Source organism: Chrysemys picta, chromosome 18 (assembly GCF_011386835.1).
Source record: "Chrysemys picta bellii isolate R12L10 chromosome 18, ASM1138683v2, whole genome shotgun sequence".
Classification (NCBI taxonomy): Eukaryota; Metazoa; Chordata; order Testudines; family Emydidae; genus Chrysemys; species Chrysemys picta.
The window spans coordinates 3,012,712-3,030,716 of record NC_088808.1 but is presented as its reverse complement, the minus strand read 5'-3'; the positions used below and the strand labels follow the sequence as shown (position 1 = coordinate 3,030,716).

Here is an 18,005-nt window from a genome sequence, read left to right as displayed (position 1 = left end):
GGGAGGCTTGGATTCTATTCCCAGCTCTGCTATAGATGCCATGCGTGACCTTGGGTGAGTCAGTTCACCTCTCCGTGCCTCAGTTTCCCATCTAATGAAATGAGGATGACGACACCTACCCTAGTGGGTAAGGTGCTTTGAGCCCCTTGGATGGAAACGTGCTGTGTAAGTGCCAGGTCAGACTGTCCCTCCCGCGCCCAGGGACGGAGCTCGGTATTGAGTTAGTCCCTGAGAGAAGGGAGACCTAGTCCCAATCACCCTTTGCACAGCAGGGCCAATACAAGCCTGTTCCTGGGGGGTGAAGTCTGGCAACTGCCAGGCTCCACCTCTAAAGAGAGGTGTCCCTCAAGACCTTCCTGACTAGGCACTTAGAGCAGGGAGTCTGTGGTGGAGGAGGCTTCAAAGCCCAGGCTCATGGCTTGCAGGCCAACACCCCAACCACTGGACCATCCTTCGTCCTCCCTGAAGGGTGGAAGGAAGAGGATTTAAAAGCTGCAGGGGCTGGTCTCAGCACGGGGATAAGGAACACGGGCTGGTGATCAGCATGCAATGTGGAAGCTAAGCTCATGCCATGTGGAGAAAAGATGATCGTTAACTCCCTGCATTGCTGTCCAGTTCCTTTGGCTGGCGGTGGGCAAAGCTCACAGGCCTGGGTAAGCAGGACATTGGTCACAGCTGGGACCATCGGTGAGATGGACACTTCCTCACTAGGACTGGCTGAGACCCAGCCAGGCTGCTGACCCGTCAGCCCACAGGAAGGGGTGGAAGCAATAGGAACACAGACAGCCAAACTCTTCCCCAGCAAGGCCTGCTGGAGGCTTCTGTAGACCTCACTGATCGAAGCAGGGGCTTTGCATCTTCTGCCTTTCAATGGCCAGCTCAGCTCAGCGTGTAGCTCGGCACCTCATGAGTTCTGATGAGGGGCATATGGCTCTGGCCCAGGAACCCATTTCGCACAGGGGCTGGGGGGTGGGAGCAGCGGGTCTGAATCTACAGCGCTGCCCCCTCCCAGGGGAGAGACCAGAACCCACAACAGAGAGATGAGGAATAATGTGGATTGAGGGAATCAGTATCCCCAAGAGGTGTCACAAGCATCAGCCCTGTATTGACACAGAGAAGGGCCGAGGGTTTGCCCAGACAAGACTGGCTCAGCCTGTACTCCTAGCCCCATCTTTGCTGAGCACTGCCCACCTCTTACTCCTCACTAGACTTGGGCTTGGCTGGACCTTGGGGCTGGGGTGTGAGGCTGAGTCAGGGCTGGGATTTGGATCCATGATCCCAAACTCCACTGAGCTGTTCTGGGGAGATTTCAAATCCATAGGGTGGAAATCTCCCTGAATCATCTGACCTCTCGAGACTGCCACTGTCTTGCGTCAGACAGTTACCTCCCCCTCCCAATGGCCCACGTGCCCAAAGCCTTTGTGAGGAAGCAAGTGAGAAGCGACAGGCTGGTGTTTTACATCTCGGTTTTACTCGGGAGGGGCTGTTATACACAGAAGCACTAGCCCAGTGGCGCATGAGGCTACAGAGCAGAGACTGCTACATCTATGCGGGAGGATCTGGGCCGGCAGGTCAGCATGTCACTTTCTCTCTGAAGGAAACCTGGAACGGTGTCTCGCAACCTCCGCCTGGAAGGGAGGATAAAGGAAATGCAGCTTAGACATCAATGACCTTCCTAATGCTTACCCCAGGACTTGTAGCATAGCCAGCAGCCTCTCCCATAGCTGCTTAGCCCAGGCCAGGACTTAGGGAGACCCTGGGTGGTGACACAGAGCCAGAAAGACCCACGGGATCTGTCAGTGTCCAACAACCCTGAATCCCTTTCTATTCATTACAGCCCTGTCCTGTCTCTGCCACCAGGGACCCCATGCTCCCTTTAACGAGGGGTGAGCCATATTTTTGGTGAGCTCCAATTTGGGCCAGAGCAAAATAATTCCTTGTAAGTCACTGTGAGATCCCTGCATGAGAGTGTAATGGCTGGCAGTGTTTGACACATCCCACACTGGAAGCAGGTGCTGCTCCTGCTGGGAAAGGGTTAATTGGGTTCTACTAACTCTGAGGTGGGTGATTCATTACCCCACCCAGAAATAAGGGAGGTGGGTGTGGTTCTCTAGAGAGAGGATCTAGGGTGAGGGCTGAACAGTCCTGAGGGAGGAACTGGAGGAGCAGCCCAGGCTGGGGAGCAGGTTGAGATGAACTTTATGTTCATTTCAGTGTTCAGAGGGGCAGAGCCTGTGGGCCATGTCTCAAGCAGGCTGGGAATGGCACTCGCTCAGAGAGAGCCTCTCTAAAGTCACACTCTGTATAAACACCTCTGTCATGCTCTCCAGACTGGAGCAGTGGAAAAGAAGCCACACCCCTCTGGAGAAGCGATCTTACTCACCTATGCAGCATCCGTCATGCATTTGTCTGGGGAGAGAAGTACAAACAGAGATCAGCTGACATGGGCACCTGCCTTTGGAGAGACCCACTGGACAGAACCCATGGGGGGAACCCAGCATGAGAGCCTCTGCTTAGTGCTTCCCTGGGCTGTTAGCCAGGTGCAGGAAAGCCCAGCAAGGTGTGCAGTTCCTTCTTGCTCATTTGCTGCTGGTTCTAGCAGATCCAGCCCCACCAACCTTGGGAGCTGGTGTGGGGCTACCCGGCTTCCCACACACCTCCGGTGAGTTGTGGGGCAGAAAGCAGAGAGCCTTCCCCTGCCGCTCCCCCACCCCGCCCCAAGGAAGGGCTGTGAGAATAGAGAAAGCCGGTCCAACACCACTTCCCGCGAGGGAGCACTGCTGTCGAGGACCGGCTGTCATAGACACTGGTACGTGCAGCAGGCAGGTGAGATTTGTTTAAAGGTGTGTTGGGGGAGCCTCTTCTGTTCCCATTAAAAAGAGACAAACACAATTTGAGGCACAATTAAATGTCCCTGCTCAATGCAGGATTGGAATAGCAGAGAGCTGCAGGTCGTAACTGAGGGGCACCGGCTGAGCTGGGCAGGGTTCAGGGCTGGACTAGCAGGGGGTCGGGACGGAGGGGCACCGGCTGAGCTGGGCAGGGTTCAGGGCTGGACTAGCAGGGGGTCGGGACGGAGGGGCATCGGCTGAGCTGGGCAGGGTTCAGGGCTGGACTAGCAGGGGGTCAGGACGGAGGGGCATCGGCTGAGCTGGGCAGGGTTCATGGCTGGACTAGCAGGGGGTCGGGACGGAGGGGCATCGGCTGAGCTGGGCAGGGTTCAGGGCTGGACTAGCAGGGGGTCGGGACGGAGGGGCATCGGCTGAGCTGGGCAGGATTCAAGGCAGGACAAGCAGGGGGTCGGGACGGAGGGGCATCGGCTGAGCTGGGCAGGGTTCAGGGCTGGACTAGCAGGGGGTCGGGACGGAGGGGCATCGGCTGAGCTGGGCAGGGTTCAGGGCTGGACTAGCAGGGGGTCGGGACGGAGGGGCATCGGCTGAGCTGGGCAGGGTTCAGGGCAGGACTAGCAGGGGGTCGGGACGGAGGGGCATCGGCTGAGCTGGGCAGGGTTCAGGGCAGGACAAGCAGGGGGTCGGGACGGAGGGGCATCGGCTGAGCTGGGCAGGGTTCAGGGCAGGACAAGCAGGGGGTCGGGACGGAGGGGCATCGGCTGAGCTGGGCAGGGTTCAGGGCTGGACTAGCAGGGGGTCGGGACGGAGGGGCATCGGCTGAGCTGGGCAGGGTTCAGGGCAGGACTAGCAGGGGGTCTGGACGGAGGGGCATCGGCTGTGCTGGGCAGGGTTCAGGGCTGGACTAGCAGGGGGTCGGGACGGAGGGGCATCGGCTGAGCTGGGCAGGGTTCAGGGCTGGACCATCAGGGGGTCGGGACGGAGGGGCATCGGCTGTGCTGGGCAGGGTTCAGGGCTGGACTAGCAGGGGGTCGGGACGGAGGGGCATCGGCTGAGCTGGGCAGGGTTCAGGGCAGGGCTAGCAGGGGGTCGGGACGGAGGGGCATCGGCTGTGCTGGGCAGGGTTCAGGGCTGGACTAGCAGGGGGTCGGGACGGAGGGGCATCGGCTGAGCTGGGCAGGGTTCAGGGCAGGGCTAGCAGGGGGTCGGGACGGAGGGGCATCGGCTGTGCTGGGCAGGGTTCAGGGCTGGACCATCAGGGGGTCGGGACGGAGGGGCATCGGCTGTGCTGGGCAGGGTTCAGGGCTGGACTAGCAGGGGGTCGGGACGGAGGGGCATCGGCTGAGCTGGGCAGGGTTCAGGGCAGGGCTAGCAGGGGGTCGGGACGGAGGGGCATCGGCTGTGCTGGGCAGGGTTCAGGGCTGGACTAGCAGGGGGTCGGGACGGAGGGGCATCGGCTGAGTTGGGCAGGGTTCAGGGCAGGACTAGCAGGGGGTCGGGACGGAGGGGCAATGGCAGAGGGACTAGCAGGGGCACTGCAGTGCTTTGCTACTGCAGGAAGCTTTGCAATTTGCCCACACTGTGCCTACCCCGAGCCGGTCCCATTAGTCCCAGACGTTGCTGGGCTCTCTGTCCAGGGTGCAGGACCTGGCCTGCCTCCTTTCCAATGGTTTATCTACTTTAAACTTATTTGGCGACCAGCTGTCACCTCTGTTCCAGAGCCCCATGCCCGCAGGAGACGGCTGGGCTGCTGCAGCTAGGGCTGAACTCACAGCTCGGCAGAGTGACTGATGACCTTCGCCCTGCCATAGGAAGGCCACTAGGAAAAGACCTGGGGAGCTGATGGGCCTTAAGGCAGGACTGTTCCACGCAGGCTCTTCCGCAGCCTGGGGAGCCCACATGACTGTCCTGGTGCTGAGCTCCATCGCAGTGCAGCTCGTGGTCTCCCTGCCATTCCCTCCCGCTCCCTTCCCTCACCCAAGGGCAGCTCTCATGCCCCCTCCATCCCTTTGGGGGCTGAGCCTGAACAACCCTGAACAGTGTCAGCTACAGGCTTTATTTCCACCCAGAGGCCTCCATTGGCCCCAGCCGATGAGCTGCAGGTCGAGACCCTGGAATGGAGGATGGGAGGTGACCTCTACTCAGCTTGGCTTGTTGGGAGTGGGCCAGGAACCAGTGTGCCATGCAAACACCAAGCTTGCAATGGAAGGGCAAACTGGGAGGCTTCCCCCTGAAACCTGAGCCCAACAGTGCCGTCCTCTCACTAGTTGCCCGCTTGACTGCACCAGGTCATGGTCACTCCCGCCAGCAAGAGTCAGCAAGATTTTTTTGTCTGCTGTGGTGGGGCGAGTGCAGGTGCTCTGGGCGAATCCCCCCGTCGGCCATCTCCTCTGCCCTGCAATGTGTGCAGTGAGCTGAGCTCCTGCGGAACTGGGTCTGGGGCTGACGGACCTGCCAGCCGTGAGGACAGGCCCTTGCTGCGTTGGGCGCCTGATTCCGCTAGCGCAGCCCGGGTTCCTGAGGGGCTGGCACTCACAGGCCGGCATCCTTCCCAGTCCAGGCAGGTTAAACTCCGGACACAGAAGAGTCTCGTTTAGTGGAGGGTTTGCAAAGAGGTGAACACTGCAGTCCCCTCGGTGTCAGTGACAGCAGCAGCTAGTCCAAGGGTGGGTCATCTCCTCAGTAGAGCTTGTGGACCTAGCTAGCTGCTGAGGACGTCACTTCACATTCAGTCCTAGCCTCGGACCCAGGAGCAGTGAGCTTTACATTGCTCAGACAAGCGGGGAGCATTTCCTGGCCGTACGTGTACGAGTCACAGGCTCCTTCAAGTGATGGCGCTTGGCCAATGCTGCCAAGTGGATCAGGAGTTTCCCCTCTGGTTCAGAGCAATGGAGGCAGCGTCCAGCACGGCTGGAGTTATTGGATAATGACGGGAATGTGTACAGTGCCAGTGAGTGTCAGGGGCTCCGAGCGCCCTCCATTTCCAATCAAGTCAGCAGGGGCCAGATTTAGGAGCCTCTCTTTGGACACAGATGGCCAGATTGAGGCGTCTACGTAGGATAAGGCTGGACTAGGGCCTAAGTTCCCGCTGTGTGGCTGCCCCGCAGCTATCAAGGGCTACCCAGGTGGGGAGAGGCACCTATCCCCTGGTCCTGGCCTCAGAGCTGCCGCAGGCAGGGAGAGGCGCCTCTTCCCTGGCCCCAGGCTGCTACGGCCAGAGAGGGCTGGGGGGAGTCCTCTCTCCATGCCAGAGCCCCAGGGAAGCCTGCAACCCGAACCTCTCATCCCCAGCCCCACCCTAGACCCGCACCCCCAGCCAAAGCCCTCACCCCCCCACACACCAACCCTCTGCCCCAGCCCTGAGCCCCCTCCTGCACCCTGAACCCCTCATCCCTGGCCCCGCCCCAGAACCCGCACCCCCAGCCAGAGCCCTTACGCCCCCACACCCTATCCCTCTGCCCCAGCCCTGAGCCCCCTCCTGCAACCCGAACCTCTCATCCCCAGCCCCGCCCCAGAACCCGCACCCCCAGCCAGAGCCCTCACCCCCACACACACCAACCCTCTGCCCCAGCCCTGAGCCCCCTCCTGCACCCTGAACCTCTCAGCCCCACCCACATCACATATCGCCTCCATATTGGTGCACATGTCACTCCACACATGGATGTAAAAAATGAGAGGGGACATTGGCTAGAGCTCCATGGCTGGGCACACAGCACGCGAGCAGTCTGCATTCCAGCCAGGCTTGCCAAGGGCACCCTATGCTCCTAAGCGCCACAGGGCATTTCTCCCAATCTTATCTCTTGGCTTGTTTACCTACGGTTTGTTCTTACCAGTTTTTGGCAGCAGGAGAATAGCGTCCTCTGGGAGCCCCTGCGCCAAGGAGAACCGGGTGAACATCTCCTGTAGTTTGGGGTCCAGCTCCGTAGTTCTGCCTGCAGCCAGGGAAGCAAGACGCTCCGGGTGAGAGTGAGCCCCTCCCACTACAATCAGCCCGTCCATGACAGCCTGTGTGTCAGCACTAGGCACCAGAGACCCGCGACACAGGGTCTGTGTCTGGCAGCCTCACCAGCAAATCCCCTTTCTGGGCATCACAACCAGCCTTGCCTCAGCCGCTGCCCTGCCACTGGGCTCTGAGGCAGAGCCTCTGGTTCTGCAGGGCCCCAGGACCCCCACCCAGCTCCTTCCTGGGGGATGAGCCCCCACTTCCTCAGGGCAGAGCCTGCAGAAATTCAAACCAGAGCCATGTGGAGTGGAAGGAGGGTGTCTCTCAGATGGGGGGCCCGAGGGCCGGAGGGGAGCTCTGCGTGTCTGCTGGCAGAGTTCCCCAATGTGCAGGACAGAGGTGCCGCCCCTGGGCCTCGGATCCAGGTGCCACGTACCGTACAGAGTCACCATGGTGGAGGTGTCGGTGCCCTTGAACTTCTTGGTGTACAGCAGGGCGTACTCGTCGTAATTGGTCTCCACCACACGGATGTCGTGCCGGCTGCCCCAGCCTGCAGGGGGCATGGACAGAGGTGCAGGGCAGAGATGAGCAAGCACAGATACCAGTGCATATATGGAGCCGGGCTTCCCCCAGGCCTGCTGCCCCAAGCTAATAAATGGGGCTCCTCCCCAGGCCTGACACCCCCAGCTAACGAGCAGGGCTCCCCCCAGGCCTGACACCCCCAGCTAACGAGCAGGGCTCCCCCCCAGGCCTGCTGCCCCAAGCTAATAAACGGGGCTCCTCCCCCCAGGCCTGACACCCCCAGCTAACGAGCAGGGCTCCCCCCCTCAGGCCTGACACCCCCAGCTAATGAGCGGGGCTCCCCCCCCCCCAGGCCTGACACCCCCAGCTAACGAGCAGGGCTCCCCCCAGGCCTGACACCCCCAGCTAACGAGCAGGGCTCCCCCCCTCAGGCCTGACACCCCCAGCTAATGAGCGGGGCTCCCCCCCCACAAGCCCGCAACCCCACAGCTGATGTAAGCAGGCATTGATGCCAGCGGAGCGGAGCCGATTCATGCCCGCTGGTAGGGAGGCCACGCCCCCGATTCTGAGCCCGACAGTCTCTCTGTGGGTGGTTTGTCCCCCATCTGGTACTGAAACAAAACCGCCCGGGGTTTTGCCCGATAGGGACTGGTTACAGCATTTTGAAGCGCACGCGGTTGTGCCCTATGCCAGGGCACGCTGGCCGGAGCAGGGCAGTGCGCTCTTCAGCATGGCGCCCCATGCGGTGGGACTTTGAACGCCCAAGGCAGCATTTGGTTCTAGAGACACAATTTTGTCCTCCTAAGAGGAGAGTTCGGTGCCCCCAAATGCTCCTGTCACTCTGCCAGATACTCAGACACAGGCTGGGGGGCTCCGCAGTGGTGACTCCATGTCAAAACCTGCTGAGATGACTGAAACACGGGGCTCTGATTAGCCAAGGTGCCCTGCACCCCCTGCTCCCACTGACTTCACAGCGCTCCCAGCCCTGAGTCAGGCCGTGGCAGAGTGTGGGTCATGGGGCCAGGAATCCAGCCCCGACGGCTCTCGTTCTGGTGCCCTCTGCCCTGGCCCATTGCACGCCCGCTTTTTACAATGGCAACTGGACACGTAGCGCAGGCGCCATTCTCAGGCTGAGCTCTTCAATCTCTGCTAAATCCTTCTGCTAAATCTGCTCCCATTTGGGACTGGTCTGGAGCTGGAAGGTGCCTCTAAGGAGAAAGCTGTGGGTTTATTTATCTAATGACTCCTGCCCAACAAAGGGGCAGACTGTCCTGCTTTCAGCTGCTGGCACTGCCCGGGGCTCAGCGTGCCAGGGCAGGGCGGGTGCTGTAATGGAGCCAGCGCTGTAAGCACATGCACTCACGTGGGCTGGTATAGCTGAATCGGCCTGGCTGCTCCGTCTTGATGAAAAGGCTGTTCCTCTTCTCGCACCGATCAAACCTGGGGCAGCGCGTGGGAAAGGCAGAGAACAAGCATGTTAGCAGGCTGAGGGAAGACCGATTTTCCCATTGCCCCCAGCGGTGGAGGGAGATCCAGCGTCCAGCTGGTGGGCAATGCCTGACGCCTGGCTGGGCTCTCGTCCTCTTCCTTACACGTGGACCTGGGTCTCATCTCATAGCCCTGCAGCTCCACTGGCTTCCACACTGCCACTGGCACAAGGTAGAGGAGATTCAGACCCTCAGGTCTTTAAAACCAGCAGCCCCTGGGCTTGGGAGAGACACAGGTGTCTCCTGCACTCTGGCATCTGAGCCTTCAGCTCCCACTGGCTTCACTGGAAGCTAGGGGCAGTCAGTACCTTGCAGGGACCCGTGTGGGTGGACCCCCTATGGCCACTGCCGGGAGAGCTGAAATTCCCCCCAACTCCACCAGCCAGACCCCACCCTCGGTGCACAACAAGCTGAGAGGTGCAACCTCCATGCTGCTGCCGGTCACATACTGCAGAGAGAACCCCAAACCCCCTCTAGGGGGCACAAGAGCCCAAGTTGGGATCCTCCGGCCCTGGCCAAGGAAATCTGCTCAGACAGCAGCTTCACTAAGCTCAGCTCCGCACCTGCTTGGCACGGACTCGGGCACCGGGCCCTGCTGCTGGATACCAGGACTCTGTACGCTGGCAGAGCGTGATCTGGAGGGAGCCTCCATGTCAGATATCGCCCCCCAAGCCGGCAGAGCCACGTCAGCCCTTACTGCCCCCCGTTACCAGCGCCTACAGCGCCATCTAGACAGCCTGCCAGCCCACCGCCTGGCATCCACATCACATGGCAGGGACAGGGAATCAAGGAATCAGGTCTCCTGGGATCTATTCCCAGCTCTGACACTGACTCGCTGTGTGACCTTGTCGCTTCCCCTCTCTCTGCCTCAGTTTCCCCATCTGTGAAATGGGTGACCCTGACTGACTTAATGGTTGTGGGAGCTTATTAATGGCTCCAGAGTGCTTTGAGATCCTCGGATGGGAGGGCAAAGCATTGTTTGGACCCCCACAGGAGAGCTTTCTGTCTGACCCACCACAACCCATGTGGGTAGCAGCCCCCCCACAGTAGTTGAAACAGAGCCTGCCGGGCTAAACTGGGAATCATAACTCAGAGGAGCAGTGGGGTGGAGACCCAGGGGGAATCCCAGGGCTGGGGCAATACAGAGTGTCAGATGCAGAGTATTCCAGGGAAACCCGGCCCCTCCCTCCCATGGCAGGGACAGGATGCTGCTCCTGGCAGCCCCCCCAGGAAGGGGGTAGCAGCGCTCTCCAAGGGCTCCTGGCTGGGGCCTGCTGCTTGGACAGGGCCAGGCTGTGACCCACACCCTGGAGGCTCCAGGAGGGGCTGAGCCACAGGCAGACAGATCCCCCCAAGAGTCTGGTCAGCTTGGGGGGCTGGCTTCTGTCACACAGGGCAGTTTGCACCCAGAGGTGCTAGGAGGGAACGATCGCTGCACTCCCCAAGCCCAGGCCCTGGGACTGAGCACTGCCCTCGCTCCAGGGTGTAACAGGGAGGAGAAGGCTGCTTGTGCCCGGCTCCAGTGGTCCCCCACTCCCAGATCCGCAGACAAGGGGCACCAGACACCCACTGTCCATGTCAAGATGGGGACAGGCCCCCAAGCCCACCTGGGGTCTCCCTGGGACTGGCGAGAGCATCCCTTGGCTGAGGGACCCCCCAGCGCCAGCAGGGCCCTGGGAAGAGGGTGGGATAAGCCTTTGTGAGGTGGGAACAGCGCCCTTCCCCCTCAGGCAGGGCAGTGGCTCCAGCGGCACCGGCAGCCTTACTTGGGGTAGGTGGAGGTGACATTCAGGTTCCCATCTGCTGCGGTCGTGACGACTGTGGTGCACATCTTCAGCACCTGCTTCTTCTCCATGAACCACTTGGAGTTGGAGGCCAGGCCGATGCTATACCACTTCCCTGTGAACTGCACACAGCCCCCAGTCACCACGGGCACTGTCAGGGCAGGCCAGACCTGGGTGCAGCAAGCCCAGGGTCCTGCCTCGGGCCAGACCTGCTTCAGAGGAAGGTGTAAAAACCTCCCTACTGGCTGATTATTGGCAATAACCTGCCCACCTGGCTCTGCTCAGCCCCCTCTGTGCCCGGACAAGCACCACCCACCACTCTAGAGATGCCCAAGCCGCTCTGCACTGCACAGCCCCCCACACTGGAGGCTCAGCATCTGAACCTGGATCCAAATGTTCCAGCTCTCCTACACTGGGCTGGACCAGAACCCAGATCCAAACACACTCCCAACTGGGGGGAGGGGAGTTCAGCCCCCAAATCCAGCAGGGGACCCCAACTCTCAGCTGGGCGCCAGCCACCTTCATAGGGGCCTGAACCACCCTCTGCTCTGAATTGCCCTGCTCTCGGGACCGGTTGGAATCGGGATCCAGGGAGCCAATCCTCTGGGCATGGCACACACAGGACGGGCCAGGTTACCTTCTCCTGCTGAAAGTCGGGTTGTACGGTGACTTCCTCCTGCCCATGGAGAGCACCAAACAGGGCTAGCCCCAGGAGGCTGAGCAGCGTGGCCTGCATGCTTCCGTCTCTGTGGCCCTTTGGAGCTGAGCTCTCTGCAGCGGGGAGGGAGAGAGGCAGGCGTGTGTGAGCAGGAGCCCCAGCGGAGCCCCCTATTTATTGGGAGGCGGCTGACATCCCAGGGTGGGATAACATAACACTAGCAAATGCCAGCCCTCATCACTGCCCTGCTGAGCTGGGTTATGCAAGAGGGAGGGAGCCAGTGAGCAGCAGGCTTGGAAATGCAAAGGGCAGGCTGGGGGCTGGGCACCCACAAACTGCTCCCTGCTGTTGACTTTAGCTATTTGCCTCCCAATGCCAAAAACTCTCACAGCAGAAACAGTGGCTCCCAGCCAGTTTTGCAACCCTCCCAGCCCCCCAGGAACAGCAGAGAGTTTGGCTTCAGCTGGCGGAGAATGAAAAGATGTAAACTGCAACCAACAGATGAGCAAGAACACCACCGCCAAATCTATTCCGAAGGGAGAGTGGGGCTGGGGGAGCAGCTGGTTCCAGCCTGACCCAGGCAAAGGGTTTTCCACCTTTCCCCACATGCACAGAGCAACCTGTGTACTCACCCTCTGAATGGTTTGGCCATAGATTCAGGAAAACAACAAAAGCAAGACAAGTATCGGGGGTAGCCGTGTTAGTCTATATCCACAAAAATAATGAGGAGTCTGGTGGCACATTAAAGACTAGCAGATTTATTTGGGCATAAGCTTTCATGGGTAAAGAAAACCACTTCTTCAGCTGCATGGAGTGAAAATTACAGATACAGGCACAGACATACTGGCCCATGAAGAGAAGCAAGACAGGAGAAAAACAAAGCGCCCAGTAGAGAGAGAGCACAGAGTGTGTGCCTTTCCACGGACGTGCTCAGGTCCAGGGGCTTGTTAAAGCTGGATCATGTGATTCAACTTATGTCAGAATCCAAGCCCCACGGAAGTCTTCTAAATTCCATGTGACAGTCTCCTGTCTACCAGCCACAGGGTTGCAACTAAGGCTATGTCTACACTGGCAACTGAACGACAAAACTTTTGTCTTTCAGAGGCGTTAACCCCCTCCCCTGAAAGACAAAAGTTTTGCCGCAGCAAGTGCCAATGTGAACAGCACGTTGTCGGCAGGAGCGCTCTCCCGCCAACAATGCAAACGCCGCTCGTTGGGGAGGGACGGTTTTTGTCGGCAGGAGAACCAATAAACAGCGGCTACACTGCACGACTTTTAGCGGTATGGGCGGCTGTAGTGCCATAGCCATGTCGCTAAAAGCTGGCAGTCTGGCAGACTCCGGTGCATTTCAACATGCAGAGAAAACAAACTCACGGCAGTCCCAGAGCAACGTACAGCACAAAGTTCATGGCCGAAAGCTAGGCCTGGCATTCCCTTCCCATGATCTAGGCTACCTGCTCTCTCTGTTGAGTGCTCCCTGTGACCATGTCCGTAGATGTGGTCTGGATCTGGCCCCCAGTCAGGAATAGCCTGCTAGGGCTTGCAGGCCCAGCAAAGCAGTACAGCACATGCCCAGCCCCTTGAAGTCATTGGGGTGGCTCAGGTGCTCAGAGCCTTGCAGGATTAAGTCCTTAATTAGCAACACTTGAAAGTGTCTCTTGAAATAAATGGGTGGTTGGTGTTTCTGCTGCCAAGGATCCTTCTGGCTCCACAATCCAGAAGAGTAAGTGTGTGGCTACCACTGATGTGATGCACAGCAGTAATGTGAGGAGTGTCAGATCTAAGCGTGGCCAGCACAACCCATGCTCATTGCAGCTCCATTGAAATCTGGCCCAGCCAGGTTTGATTTGAGCTCTTCAGCCTTGATCCCAACAGCCCCTAAAGCTGTTCTTACTCCCTGGATGATTCCATGGGCTGCCCTAGATCCCAAGCCGACTATCAGCAAAGTGAGGACCAGCTCTCCATCCTGCCCGTAACTCTAACATAGGGTTACCATACGGCCGGTTTTTCCCGGACAAGTCCGGCTTTTTGGTAATCAAACCCCGTCCGGGGGGAATTTCCAAAAAGCCAAACGTGTCCGGGAAAAATACTCCCAGCTTTGCCAGCATCCCTGGCTTACCTTAGAGCGGGCTCCGGCGACTGCTGCTGCTCCCTGACTCCTCAGCTCTGTAAGAGCCGAGCTGCCCGAGAGCTACCAGCTTCGGGCAGCCCCCAGACCTCCGGACCCTGCGCCCCCGGCCAGGCACTTCCCCTCCCGGGCTCCGGCTGCGCTGGGGAAGCGCCCGGCCGGGGGCGCGGCGGGTCTGGAGGTCTGGGGGCTGCCCAGCAAACCATGAAGCCGGTAGCACTCCGGCAGCTGTTTCGCGTGGCTGGGAGGGAGGAGGGGGAATGCGGGGCGCTCAGGGGAGGGGGCGGAGTTGGGGCGGGGACTTTGGGGAAGGGGCGGAGTTGGCGCGGGGACTTTGGGGAAGGGGCGGAGTTGGGGTGGGGCCGGGGCAGGGGAGGGGCAGAGTTGGGGCGGGGACTTTGGGGAAGGGGTAGAGTTGGGGCGGGGCTGGGGGTGGGGAAGGGGCGGGGCCAGGGCCCCGTGGAGTGTCCTCTTTTTTAAAACCTTAAGTATGGTAACCCTATCTAACAGAGCTGTTAGGGGCCCCCACTGAAATGCAGCAATGAGCCTGGTTTCTGCACCATTTCTGAGATGCTTCCAAAGGGTGTGTCTGCACTGAATTAAAAACCCAGGGCCGGCCTGGGCCAGCTGACTTGGGCTGCGGGGCTGTTTCATTGCAGTGTGGGTCCCGCCTGAGCTCTGGCACCCTCCCTTCCAGGGGCGGCTCCAGGCACCAGCGCACCAAGCGCGTGCCTGGGGTGGCAAGCCACGGGGGGCGCCCTGCCGGTCACTGTGAGGGTGGCAGTCAGGCTGCCTTCGGCGGCATGCCTGTGGGAGGTCCGCCGGTCCCACGGCTTCGGCGGCAATTTGGTGGCAGGTACGCCGAAGGCATGGGACCGGCAGACCTCCCACAGGCATGCCGCCGAAGGCTGCCTCACTGCCATGCTTGGGGCGGCAAAATAGAGCCGCCCCCGCTCCCACCTCGCAGCGTTCTAGAGCCCGGGCTCCAGCCGGAGCCCAAACGGCTACATCACAATGAAACAGCCCCGCGAGCCCGAGTCAACTGGCACAGGCCAGGCACAAGCCAGTGCACGACCCTCAGAGACTTGCTTAGCAGTCTCTCCCAGCTGTTCTGTGGGGTGAAGAGGGCAGATTTTGTATGGTACATCTCACCGCGGTTCTTGGGGACAAAGAGTTTTCTGCTTCCGTGTCTTTTGCAGGAACAGCAGAATAAATTCTAGAGGTGAAATCCTGGCCAAACTTGCATTAACTTCAGTGGTGCCAGAGCCCTACAGGTCTTATCCCCACTCCCACAAACCCACCTAATGCAGAAAGCGTCTCATGCCTCCTACAAGAGACACGAGCCATTTCCTCTTCCAGACATGGAGCCCCAGGGTATTTCACTTTCCATGAATTATCTGGGAGGTGCCTTTACACCTAAGTTATTTATGTTCCTTAGCACACTTTTCTGTGCCTTTCCCTATATGCTTCATTGGCCAAAGGCCTTTGCTGTTACCTTCTGAACTGTCTATTTTTACCTCTAGTCCTACAGCATGGTTCAGTGTGTTGGCAACTTTTTTTTCCCTGGCCTTCTAACCTTGCTGTGTGCTGCAGGGCGATGCACTGGCCCTATTGTACAAACACACATAATCAAACCACGAGAGAAAAGTATGATTGGCAGAGCATGCCCTCCCCTTGTGACTAGTGCAACAAAGCCAAAGCCCACAGGAAATTGCCCAAAGCCCTTGGTCCAGAGCGCCCAAACCAAGCCTGCTCCTACCTCCTAATCGCCTTCACACGGGGCTTTCAGGGGACATGTAGCATTGTGTACTGGGGTAAATTTCAACCTAAACTTGTTCATTTCTACAGAAGCCTCCCACAGTCGCTAAAAGCAGCAATCCTGCTTGGCTCTGTCAGCCCAGGCTGAGCTCTGTGATATTTGGGGGTTTCCTAAAGCCCCAGCTTCTGGAGTTCTGGGACTAGGGGAGAATCTCAGCTTCTTGCTCTTGTGGTTGTGGAGAAAAGCTTGAAAATGTGACACCCACCTGCCGCCCCGCCACAGCCACAGCCAAAAGGCTCAGGAAGCAGGAGAGGAATGAAGAGAACCCACCAGTGATGGGTTTACAAATCTCCTGATTTTTAAGCCACTCTCATGATTTTGGGGGCCTGACTCATGATTTTGGCAGAGCTGCGCCCCACCTAGTCTCCAATCGCCTCCCATCTGGGACGTTTTAACGATTAGTTTATATCCCCCTAACTCTGGCCTCCTGGCCAGTGACCTCCAACAGACCAGGTGCCTTAACTGAAGAACCCTTTGCTAGTTAAAGGATTTGAGTGAGGACAATTCTCAGTTGTCTGCACTGAACTCTAACAATCCCAAGGTTGTCAGGATCTCCCCATCTATAAACTCCTTTGTCCTGTTTATCAGTTGAGCTGCCCTGCTCTTCACAAAGGCTCTGGCCAGTCTGAGCTTGCATGGCAGAGGGAAAGGATCTGGGCTTTGGTGAAATTCCTTGTCTTCACTAAATTGTATCCGTAGAAACAAAAGCACCAATGCAAGCAATGAGCTATCATCAGCCCATCGTGCAGCCGCTAGAGAAGGGGTGTGGTCTTGTCTTGTATCCACAGAGCTGTGTACATCCCAGGAGTTTCTGCTACCGCAGTCAAATATTTCCATCTCAAGGGCAGCACTGTAGAATGACACACCTTGTAGCTTGCAGCCCATTGCCTGCCCTTATCTCTGGAGGTCACCCTGTAAACCAGCCACATGCTAATCACTCCTACATTGGGATTATTTTATCTGTAAGATCTGGAAACCCTAAGCAAAGCCTGGCCTCTCTAGTCCTACTCCTCCCATTTCCAATCCAGTCCTGCTCTGGGCACCAGCTGGGTTTGGGACAGTGTCACTTGGAGCTGAGCTAGGAGGAGCGCTGACTGAATACAACCACGACACGAGGCCTGGGGGAAAGGGACAGAAACCCAGGAAGATCAGGGCAGTGAGTGGAAGTCTCCCAAAGAGACCCCTCCACCCCTAGGCCTGCTCCCTGCAAGAGGGGGGCTGTCTAGGTTTGCTCACCTCATTGTTAAACTGGAGAGAGATGATGAGCCCAAAAGGAGAGGCAGCGTGCTCCAGTGAACAGGGCCTCAGCCTGGCAGTCCTGGGGCCTGGCTTCTGTTCCTGGGTTGGGTAGGTGCCCCTCACTTAGTCAAGCCACCTCTCTGCGGCCAGCTTCCACCTTTGCACATGTGGCTAATAAAGCCCCTGGCCTTTTGCCAGGCTAAGAGATGCTATGGAGCAGCCCTGAGGCTAACGCACTGTGCTGGGAGTCAGGGCTCCTGGATTCGAATCCCAGTTTTGCTGCTAGCTGACTCTGTGAACTCCAGCAAGGCCGGTGCCTCAGTTTCCCCATCTGTAGCACACAGGTTCTGCCAGGGAAGTGTGGGGGTTAATGCATTTGTATTTGTGAAGCGCTTTGCGATCCTTGCAGGGGAAGGGCTGTGAATGTGCAACATGTTTTTAACACAGAGACTTTCAGCCAGGACAAAGAGATCCTGCTGGGGCTCCCTCACCAACATGCTCCCAGCTCCCAAGCCCAGCCTCTCCCCACAGCTCCTTCCCTGCCAGGGGAATTTTACGTAAGGTGCCTGCTTTTGTAACAGTTGCTTTTTCTGCCCCAGGCTCCCTGCACACATTCCCCATGTCCAGCTGCGGCCGGTTTCTCCTGCAGAAAGAGCTGCTGTGCGAGGGGGGCTTTATCCTTTATTAAAACAACACCAAAGCCAGGCAGGGCGGGAGAGTCCTTGGGGGTGGGGGGCAGAGCGGGGCTAGGGTCGCAGCCTTTCCCCACCTAGTATCCCACTGGACTGTAAAGCCCCTATCCATAGAGACAGGGACACAAGCCAGCCCCATCTATTCCCGTGGCCTCCCTCCCCATAGTGTCTGGCCCCCACACATTCCTGACTTCCCCCTCAAAGCCCCACGAGGGGGAAGGATTAGCCATTTCACCCATTGCCGCTGTGTCAGAGGCCCCCCCGCTGTACGTGAACAGAGTGGGAGACAGGCCCTGCCCCGAAACATTTACCGACTGACTAGAGAAGCCGAAGGGCGGGATTGTTACCCCAGCTCACTGGTAGAGACTGGAGGTGCAGAGAGGGGACAGGACTTGCCCCAGGTCACCCAAGAGGTCTGGGGCAGACCCAAGACAGGATCCTGGCAGTGTTGACTCTGAGTACAGATGGTATCTGGAAACTATCACGCCTACTCCAGACCTTGCGCTTGCAGGCCAGCTTCTGGTGTCATTTACCTCTTGGAAATGTCATTGGTTTCCGAAGGTGTGAAAGCAGCAATTGGACTGAAATCTCTGTTCCACTGCAGCACCATGTACTGGGCTTCATGTACCTGTGGATCAGATGTGCTGTTGCTTTTCACTGGCTGGGCTGACAGATAGGCGAAGGGACCTGAAATTAGCGCTGCTAATAAAAGAGGATTTCTATTAGCTTCAGCAGCAGGGGTCTGTGGGCGAGGGGCAGTAGTACTGGGGTTCTAGGCTGAGCTCCCCACGAGGTTGTCACAGCATGTGGGTCCCTAGTAGGCTGAGTCCCTCAGAGCTCCCAGGGGGTTTCAATCCAGTTGTTGAAGGCTTGTTGGTTTGGCA

General features: G+C 58.6%; 1 protein-coding gene across 1 annotated transcript; it reads right to left on the bottom strand.

The window, feature by feature from the left end:
- Positions 1 to 1,449: 1,449 nt before the first annotated feature.
- PTGDS (prostaglandin D2 synthase) lies at positions 1,450 to 11,507 on the bottom strand. Its single transcript, XM_005295607.5, has 7 exons — positions 11,223 to 11,507; positions 10,568 to 10,707; positions 8,678 to 8,754; positions 7,229 to 7,342; positions 6,680 to 6,781; positions 2,384 to 2,409; positions 1,450 to 1,628 (listed from the first exon to the last, which is right to left on the bottom strand). Exons 1-6 carry the CDS (start codon positions 11,319 to 11,321, stop codon positions 2,384 to 2,386), a joined length of 558 nt encoding a protein of 185 aa, XP_005295664.2. The 5' UTR covers positions 11,322 to 11,507; the 3' UTR covers positions 1,450 to 1,628.
- Between the last annotated feature and the right edge of the window lie 6,498 nt (positions 11,508 to 18,005).

Excerpts from the sequence above, each read along its gene's own strand:
- PTGDS (XM_005295607.5), bottom strand. The coding sequence starts at position 11,321 with ATGCAGGCCACGCTGCTCAGCCTCCTGGGGCTAGCCCTGTTTGGTGCT. Across the intron at positions 8,755-10,567 it reads GTCACCTCCACCTACCCCAA|GTTTGATCGGTGCGAGAAGA; the intron begins GTAAGGCTGCCG and ends GCGCTGCCCCAG. Across the intron at positions 7,343-8,677 it reads ATTCAGCTATACCAGCCCAC|GCTGGGGCAGCCGGCACGAC; the intron begins GTGAGTGCATGT and ends TGCCCCCTGCAG.